The sequence below is a fragment of the Anneissia japonica genome, unplaced genomic scaffold (assembly GCF_011630105.1).
Source record: "Anneissia japonica isolate Jap-2015-1 unplaced genomic scaffold, ASM1163010v1 scaffold2878_len565122_cov162, whole genome shotgun sequence".
NCBI classification, from domain to species: Eukaryota; Metazoa; Echinodermata; class Crinoidea; order Comatulida; family Comatulidae; genus Anneissia; species Anneissia japonica.
In genome coordinates this window covers 97,811-107,456 of record NW_022758092.1, presented here as the reverse complement: position 1 = coordinate 107,456, position 9,646 = coordinate 97,811, and the positions used below count along the sequence as shown (strand labels likewise).

The following is a 9,646-nucleotide window of genomic DNA, read 5'->3' as shown; positions in this document are numbered from 1 at the left end:
TATATATATACATATACACATACATATATGTATATATATATACATATATATATATATATATATATATATATATATAGACATATATAGACATATATATGTATTATGTTGACTGTGCGTGTCCATAGCTATAGAGATGGCACGTGAGCTTGGACGCGTTCTTAAGAAACGCGCCAATTGTTTAGAAGGAATGTGTGTGTGTGTGTGTGTGCGTGTGCGTGCGCGCGTGTGTGTGTGTGTATATATATATATATATATATTCATTCTGTGTAAACAGCAGATACATCTTAAAACACCACAACAATTTTAAAGCTCAATATCATGTAGGCAAAGCCTAGCTGATTTTAATGTAAATATTTTTATTTTCTACCGGCAGTACATCTGCCATTTTCAGCGTAGTGATTGCTCTTTATGCAATCTTTTTTATAAACATCTGCAATACATTGTATTGTAAATAAAGAGGAATTAAACCATCACTATTTGAAAAACAACATGATATTGCATTCTAAAGAATCGATTGAACCGTAACTGTAAAGAGAGGAATGACATAAATAAAGATAAAGAAACGAAATAATGAACATCAGAATAACAAAGTTTCAATTAAATTTAAAAGTTGCTTGTTGAGAGAGGGCTTTTCCCATTGGATATGCAACGCTTCTTTGACTTTTCGTTGGCTGGATGTTGAAACGGGACACACTATGGAAACAGTCCTTGTTGCATGATGCTTGACATTAAGATGAACTTTACAACATTTGATGTCCCTAGATGTGCATCCTGTTGTTGGATTGCCTTGCTTGGACTCATAATAGATCAAAATTTATTTATAACGTTAATGGAGGTTCCTCTTCATCTGAATCAAACTCAACATCCTCATCTTTTATCCATATTCCTCCTCTGTCTCGTTTCCACCCAGAGCTAAAGAAGTAAAAACCCGAAAGTTAAAATAGTTAAAATTTTGAGCTGTTTGGGATGAAAACTGCCACCAAATTAATTGTGACACAATGCGTAGTAGTTGCATGAAAATAAATGTGGAAAATGAAAACTGTATGTAGGGCTGTTTATTGATATTATATAGTGAAATTCCACTTCTTCCTTCCACGCAAGGCCGTCTTTGTTATATAAAACAAAGACAAAAGACATCTCTTCTATCATCAAATTATTATAAAGAAGCATACTAACCTTGTAAGTTGTAATATTTGTTGTACTTTCTTCTTTTTATCTTCATCTTTTAGTCCAGTGACTGGTGTGACTACCTTTTTCTTTGAAGCAGATTTATGATCTAATTTGTGTACTATAGCTGAGTTCAAGTCTCCTTTAGATTCTGAATCATTGTATATTAACACACTATGTCTTTCTGAAGAATTACTATTTTTAAAATCTGTTCTGATTGGCAATTGGAGATTGAATCCTGGCATCTTCGAGTCATTAAATCCTGGCAACTTTGAGTCATTAGGAATTATAGATGGATAGAGGTCTTGTTGGTATTTGTTGCATGTTTCAAACTCTGTTACTGGCACACATACATCAGCATTGGATGTTGTATATTTTTTCAAGGAATCAACGCAAGTGTTGCGTTTTAATTTTGAAGTATAAGGCTTCAGTTCCACAGGAGCACCAGAATCAATTCTTCTATGGGAAACCTTTGAGGGCATATAATGCTTGAATGCTCTTGATTGTTCAACTGATGGCAACTGTCGTTCTAGTAAAGACATTTTCTGTAACTTAGGAGTTGTTAGGTGGTCATCACCTTCTGCTATTGTCTTAGCTTTGACGTGTTCATTTTGAGATGATGCTAAGAAAGAGTCAGTGGATGGTACTGTCTGTTGTCCAACATTACTGTAAAAAAAAAAAATGCAAATTTGATATATAAGTATTACAAAATACTTGTAAATACATAAAGGGCTAATATTGAATTTTTGATAGCAAACCTACAGTACCCACCACTGCAGATGCTCCTTTTTTTTTTAATTATTCAAACAACTAAGACAACATTGTCCATGGCTATATTTGAAAGCTGGCTATTTTTGAAAGCTATGGTTAAGAAAAATAAAATTTTTAAAGTATTTTAAAAATTTTTTAATATTTAAAGTACTATTATGCAGATTTTACATCAAAAGTGACCCACCTGGTGGCCGCCCATAGAAAAGGTATTGGTCCGAAACCTTAACGCTGAACGGATACAAGTGCTTTATAAATTTTCAATATTATTACTATCATTGTTATTATTGGCTTTTCCTAGCAGTAGCAGGAAAAGCCATTGTTTTTGTTGTGATTTTTTTCTTCTTCTTTCCATATAGTTTTTCCTATCATTTTGCACAGGGTATTTCTGCTCGGCACTTTGGTCATTTTCACTGCCTGGATCTTCTTCAAACTATGTCCAAGCTTATATACAATATACCAAAGACGTGCCTCCTAAAATTGGTTGACAATTCAGAAAGGGGTGTGGATATGGGGATCATTTAAAGGTAAATAAAGGGAAACACACCACACTAGATAATTTTTTTTAATGGATCAACTGATTTTATTGAAACTTTCTGGAATGTTTCACCAAGTTACAAGGAAGAAATTATTAAATTTTGGTGACGATTCAGTTTTGGATGTGAATTTGAGAGTCATTTAAAATTGTAATTTAAAATTTACTCCATAATTTTCTTTAGTAGTACAGTATTTGGTATTTTTGTTTTTCATTTTTTTTTTAAAATTTATATTTTTTAATTATTTTTTTGTTGCAATTTCAACATCACTTCTATGCCAGCTCATAAACCTCTTATCATATTATGCATATGCATAATTAATAAAGCAAACTGAATTTAAATTGTCTTGCTTTTAACGGTCTAACAAAAAACTTTTTGAACTAACTTGCCCGTTAATTAACAAAACTGATTGATTTTTGTTTGATTTTTGGATCAAAAGTGACTTTCCTAAAGCAACAAAATGGCAAATTCAAATTTTGTAAGCCTTCATCTTTTGTGTTAGAAGGGAAAATACATTTTCTTTAAGTGTTAACTTGCCTTGTTAAGTTGGTATGTCTGCTCCACTTCACACAGCTGTTATATGGCGTAGCCTTTAGAAGGACATTCTGTGTCTTTTCATGTGTTTTTGTTAAGAGAGGTGAAAGGTCCTCCTAAGAAAGTGAAATAAAGCAAATCAACTCAAGTTATCACAATCCATTTTGGCTGCGAAGAATAAGTTATTTAATGGGCTTTGAAAAATCAATGTACAGTAGTAGATGCTGGCAAGCTATAAATGCTCGACTTCAAAATCATTAATTTCTTAATAAATAGGGCCTACACAATTTTTTCTCAAAAACCATAAGACAAATTCAAGCTTGACTTTCTTTGAATATGGCCTAGTTAAATTTAGTAAATTTTTATTTTAATACCAAAAAATTTACTGCAAGCTTGAATTGTTAAGTTAATATATTGGCTTTTGTACTTCTTTCCATCTCATGTCTATTAGGAAGCAGATAATTCAAGAATTAGATTCTACACTTCTATAAAAGTTCATTAACTTAACAAAAATTACTGTAGGCCTATGAAGGAAAGTTTCATTTCAACTGCAAATCGAATCACTGTTTTTGGAAAATTATAGACATGATATAATTTAATGGGAATTATGATGTTATTATATTGTAAATAAATTTTTGCTGCTATGTTCATGTAAAATAAATACCCTGATTAGTGAACTATCAATTATGCAAATTGCAATTAGCATATTCACACACACACACACACACACTAAAGACAATATGTTCAGTCTTCTTATTACCATCTTTTATTCTGCCAAGTTCGAAACTGGATTTACCAAACTTTAGTTATGGTAGTAACAAACAATTACTACCGTGTTGATGACAACAACACAAATGTAAACACAGGTAAAAATAATAGCTTCGTTCATTTAGGGAGGAAAACATGTTAATAAACCTCAGGCTACAAAATGACAGTCACTTGGTTTCTTCGCTCCAAGGTCACCAATTTTGGGGCCTTCGGAGCGAATGGGAACTTTTGTAGTGGACCTCCTAAGACTGAAGAGCTATAATCAGATTTTCAAACACTAACATTTCTTTGTATTCTCACCTGGTGTTGATCACTGCTACTCTGTAATTTATTCCTCACATAGTTCTCCTGGTGTCGCTTCTCCACTAATGCCATGTATGTCCATTTCTTTCTATAATGTGATTCCAGACCTTTCAATGAACACACAAAATTTATAAAATGTTAAAAAAATATATATATTTCCAAGGATTACATACTTAATAATGTACATACATTTTTATCTATAATAAAAATTAAATAAGTAATTGATCTTAATAAAAAGTTAAATCCTGTGGCAGTTTTGATTACTTGAATGTTGGAATCATTCCCAGCATATTATTGAAAAAAATGAGATGGATACTATATGCACAAATTCAAACCATAAATATACAGTACATCCATCTCATCAGGTTTCAAGAATTTTTTTATATTTTCTTAAATATTTTGATTGGAAATTTTTGTAGTTTAAAAATATAGTTTTTATAATATATTTTATAATCTGCTTGTCTCCTTTTAATCATCAATTTTGCAATAACTAATCTCAATTTAAAATATTCTAAATCAACTATTTAATCAATTTGTATACACGATAATAATGTCATATTTTTCTCAATTTATATTTTTGTATTGCATTTTTTTATTGTTATGTAAAGCCCCTTTGAACATTATTATTTACAAAAAAGGTGCTATGTAAATTTGGTAAATAAATATAATTATAATTATATATAAATTAATTATACCAAAATGTTGAGCTTTGGTATTAAATTTCTTTATCAAACCCATCTCTAAAAAGAGACAATCTTCTACTCTTCATTTTTTAACAATGACTGAATGTGCAAGTTTTTCTGAACTCACTATACACCATTTTCGTAAAATTTGAATGAAAATTTCTGAAAACCTGACAACCATTACTGGGGACATCCAAAGGCCTATGCATTTCACTTTACCAGTGTTTGTCTGTGCTGTGTGACTGGTGCATGACCTTGGTGTAAAGGCCTAGGCTAATAAATAAAAACAAATTTTAAAAAATAGCCCAGGCACATAAAACCTGCAATGTCTTTGGTTGTAAAAGTACTCAAAGGAAACAAAATTTGCTCTGGCTAGCTGCTGGATTCCCCCAGTAAAAAGTTGTGAACGTCTGTGGCGCTTTTTAAAAAAAAAACCTAATCAAACAGTGTATAGCCATTATTATGATTGATTCAAATACCCAATAATCTCCAAAGATCTATAAATACAGCGGCTATTTATTACCATTTTAGCAAAATAAATTGATAGAAACTCACATTTTTCATGCTTTTTGCCCCGACGATGAATTGTAAGCATCTGCAAGGTATCAAACACAGGTCTATAATGACACACAGTGCAGGCATATCTAAAGCGGACAGCAAGAAAAACAAAAAGGTTGAGAGTTTGCAAACAATTACTGCTAATAAATGGAAGTCAGGTACACAGAACTAACAATCCAGGAACATGGATAATAATTAGATCTCTAAACATAAGTCATTTAATCTCAAAAACCCACATTTTCTTTGTGACCCGGTGACCATCTCATATTTTAATGAAAATTAACTTAATTCGCTATTCAAGGGAAATGAAAATCACATAAATTTCAGTTAAAAATAAAATGCATGTTTTGCCCTTAGGTCCTAGGACTGAGGGAGTTAGATCAAATGTGTTACTTGTATATTGCTATTTTTTGGAAACTAAGGCCATGCAAGAGTATTTAAAAAAGAATTAAAATTACAGATTTATTGCAATCTGAAAATCATATCAAAAATTTTTTTTTAAAACCCCTTTGGAGATCATACTGTAGAGGGCAGCATAGCAATTTTTTTTTTTCACCTGTGATGGTGACACTGTAAAATGACGCAGCAGCATAATGTCAGAGCTGTTTTCCGGTATATGACATAAATCGTCAGCTAACCATAAAATTTATCCATGTGTAATTTATTTATTGATATTTATTAATGCTGAAAATTACAAAAGAAAGACTAAGCAAGGAAACTGCAATGCATGAGAGTGAGTTATGATTCTGCTAAGGCATTCTGTTGAACAAAGATTGGAACTGTTATCGCGCCTGTAAAATATGATGGCGATTGCTTGTTAAAACATTGATTCTAACCATCAACATACAATACTATGACAGACTCTTGTATAAGTTATTGAAAACAAGGGAAGATTCATGTTGACAGTAAAATCATAAAATAATACAAGTGCATATTGGGTGGGCACGGTAAGCACTCTGCGAGGGACCGAGAAGCCGAAGCTAGAGCAAGGGGATGGCTGGGGGACCCTCCTTGGGGTCAAATGCCCCTAAACCAAATGCAGTTTTAATGTTCTGGGAGACTAATTTGGCAATTTTTTTACGCCTTGCGAACAAAATACGCAATGTTCAGCCAACTGGTGATCAAGTCAAAATCTATATTCAAACTTTACTGGCAAATTATTGGAGGGCCAACAAGAGGGTTAGCCCACCCACTTAAATTGTTGGGTGAGTCTATGCATAAAAAGTGGGAGTATCCAACTTGACAAACAGAAGCCATAACACGATTATCAAAACTAGGCCTAAAAAAATAAATTGTTTGTTTGCCCTTTATTGCTGAAAATCATATATGAGGGGCGGGTGCAAAAAAGTTTGTTTTTTTTTCAGTTTTCTTTTCCTCCTGTCACCAAAATCAACATACTTTCACTATCGACGGGTATTCATCAGACTGAATAAAAATAAACAATAATCAATATTTTGCAATGAATTTAGGCCTAGAATGGTGATACCTTACATCATATGCCAAATTTAGACCACGTTCATGTGCAAAATGGAGAAAAATAAAGATCACTTTTTAAAATTTCTAAACTAAAATTGAAAAAAAATTCTTTTTTTAAAAACGCTGCCACTATTTTTCAATGAGCCATATACAGGGGCGGATGGGGCAGACCCCCCCCCTTTTTGGGAGGTAAAAAAGGGAAGAAAAAGAAAAAAATGATAGCCCAGAACTCCTCAAATGTTATTTTTGGGCGTTTAGAACACACAAATTTCGCGGGGGCATGCCCCCGGACTCCTTAGGACGGTGTCGTCTCAATCGGCCCAACTTTCGGCCCCCCTTCCGGCCCCCCCCCCTTTTGAACATCTCTGGATCCGCCCCTGATATATTACAGTATGCCTACTTTCACAAACCTTCCACTGCTCATAAGTAAAGCTTCATCCTCTGGTACTTTGTGCGCAAGCAGCTCGTCTACTCTTCGTTTCTGAAAAACAAAAATAATACTATTACAGTAGAACCCCTATTAAGGGGGACACCTTTGGGACCCAAAAAAGTGTCCCCTTTAATAGGGGTGTCCCCAGAAAAGGGTACCCCGTTACGGAGACACTACCAAAAATGTGAAATTGTGTCCTTAGTAGGGGTTTCAGCACATAGTCATACTGTACAATGAGGACACAGATTAAAATTGTATCTCAATTGACCTTAAAGAATGGGTTACAATATTAAACTAAACTGTAACGATAATTTGCAATGCAAATACTGTACAATATAAATGAAATGAAAATGAATGTACAGTAATTAAAACAGCATGTATACCATCTAGCTGCACTAAACACTGTAGATGTCATAAAGCACTGTCGGGCAAGATCGAAGGTGTAGTAACACACTTCCAGCTCGTGTATTATGGTGAGCCATGAGGGGATTGATCCTCATACGCCAACCTAGGGTGTAATTTCTAAAAATCATCACGCCTGTAAATTTGTTCAATTGAAACCTCTGACATAAAACATCACTAGTCGAATCAGTGTGTTTCTGAAACGGCCTAACTCCCTGCTTCTCAAACTTTATTAGTGGCAAACCACTTTAAGATTCCCTCTTCTTTGGCAACTCAAGGCATTATCAAATAAAGGTATGCTGTTGTATTTCAACAATCAAAGATTGTTTTTGATTTTTATTTTCTCAACAAAATACACTATTTGTTTTTGTCAATCATGTGTGGAATGTTCTATTCTATATTATGGAGAACACAGTACTCAAATGTTTAATGTAAAACAGTGAAAAAATGTTGTATTTTCGACTTATGCACAGTGCACGATCAACTGGAAAGTTGAATGGTATAATTGAAAATAAAGCTTGCAGGCTACCCCCTCGCCACAAGGCTGAAACAAAATCAAAAAGTAAAGAAGCAACTGAATATTTTAAACACTTTTATTAACTGGTGCATCATTTTATGTATTATTAATGTGAACTATGTTCCTGCCAAATTTTAAATAACTTCAATCCATACATGCCAACATTTTGCTAGTAAATAGCGGGAGAATTTGAGGGCATTGGTCTGTGGGGGTCCCTATTACATGGGGGTCCAGGCAGTGAAACTCAAACCTGGATGCTATAGCTACGTAATGTATTATAGGGGTAAATCTCATGATTCTATTGTGTATAGCCTTTACTGACCAGACACCTTGTAATCATGGATCCAGTGTTACAAGGCCAGCATGTTTGAAACATTGAAAGATAATGTATTATTGAGGTTTTTATTCGAATTGCAGTACTCATATAGGCCTACAAAAAAAAAGTCAATAGGCCTACATTAATAGATTATTAGGTAATTTTCTTTGTGAACTGGGACTCGGGAGAGCATGTGACAAAAAAAAATTGGCCGGGAGTCATGTTATTGTTACCAAACGGGAGTCTCCTGGCCAAAACAGGAGTGTTGGCATGTACGAAATGTCAGCTTTCGTCTTCGTACCTACATCTGGATGTATCTCTTGAGTTAAGTTCTTTGTAGGATGGCTACAGTATAGGCTAGGCCATTGGTTCTAGGCAAAGTACAGTAGGCCTAGGCATAGGGCCTACGTTGTAGAAGTATTTTACACTCCTATCCTAGCTAGGAATGGCCCAGCCTTGCCTAGGCCTATATGATATGTTTCAAAATGTGCTTATTATAATTATACCAAAACCTAATTTTTAAAAGTAAGCAGTCTCGTGAAAATGTTTTGGCAACCCAAATGTCGGTATAGGCTAGGCCTAGGTAGGCCTAGTTTGAGGAGTAGGCTTAGCCTAGCCTACCTGTGTAAGTATCCTAGTCTAGGCCTAGGTTAGGCCCTAACCATCTAGCTTAGCCTTAGTTAGGGCGAACTAGGCTAGTCTAAGCCTAGACCTTATTATACAATGATACTAAATGGCTGACGGAAGGCTGTGGCCCTACCTAGGCCTAGGCCCTAGCTTACCTTGAGAATGTTAAGCTGACTTAAATCATCACCATCCCGTTTAAACATTTTTAAACATTGGCAGTGCCGATGTGAAAACAGCAGCTTTTTCGCACTGCGGCAGTGCCGATAGAAAACAGCAGCTTTTGTTCGCACTGCGGCGGTGCCGATAGCTTCTAAGCCGTTATAGCGACTCAAATCCGTGATGTAGCCTTGCGCGGTTGGTTTTGATACCCTTAAATGTTTTAAATGTACATATTTAAATATGTTTGAACAAGTTTTTGATTTAGATAATTTCAATTTTAATTCTTTTTCTGCTAGAATTGATGCGTGTATGTGTATTTATGTAGGCCTAGGCCTCAGTATGTAGTGTGTGTATGTACAGATATCATTTAATTTGTATATAGGCTATATGAGTGTATGTACA

The 9,646-nt window shown here is 34.3% G+C and overlaps 1 protein-coding gene across 2 annotated transcripts; it reads right to left on the bottom strand.

The window, feature by feature from the left end:
* Positions 1 to 301: 301 nt before the first annotated feature.
* On the bottom strand, positions 302 to 9,441 carry LOC117125000 (sodium channel modifier 1-like). 2 transcript variants are annotated; one of them, XM_033271348.1, is made up of 7 exons: positions 9,241 to 9,441; positions 7,204 to 7,274; positions 5,315 to 5,403; positions 4,074 to 4,183; positions 3,009 to 3,121; positions 1,177 to 1,833; positions 302 to 912 (listed from the first exon to the last, which is right to left on the bottom strand). In XM_033271348.1, the coding sequence occupies exons 1-7, from the start codon at positions 9,286 to 9,288 to the stop codon at positions 819 to 821; spliced, it is 1,182 nt and encodes a 393-aa protein (XP_033127239.1). In that variant the 5' UTR covers positions 9,289 to 9,441; the 3' UTR covers positions 302 to 818. The 2 variants fall into 2 exon arrangements, with proteins under 2 accessions (XP_033127239.1, XP_033127240.1); XM_033271349.1 differs by having other exon boundaries at positions 7,194 to 7,274; positions 9,241 to 9,299.
* Between the last annotated feature and the right edge of the window lie 205 nt (positions 9,442 to 9,646).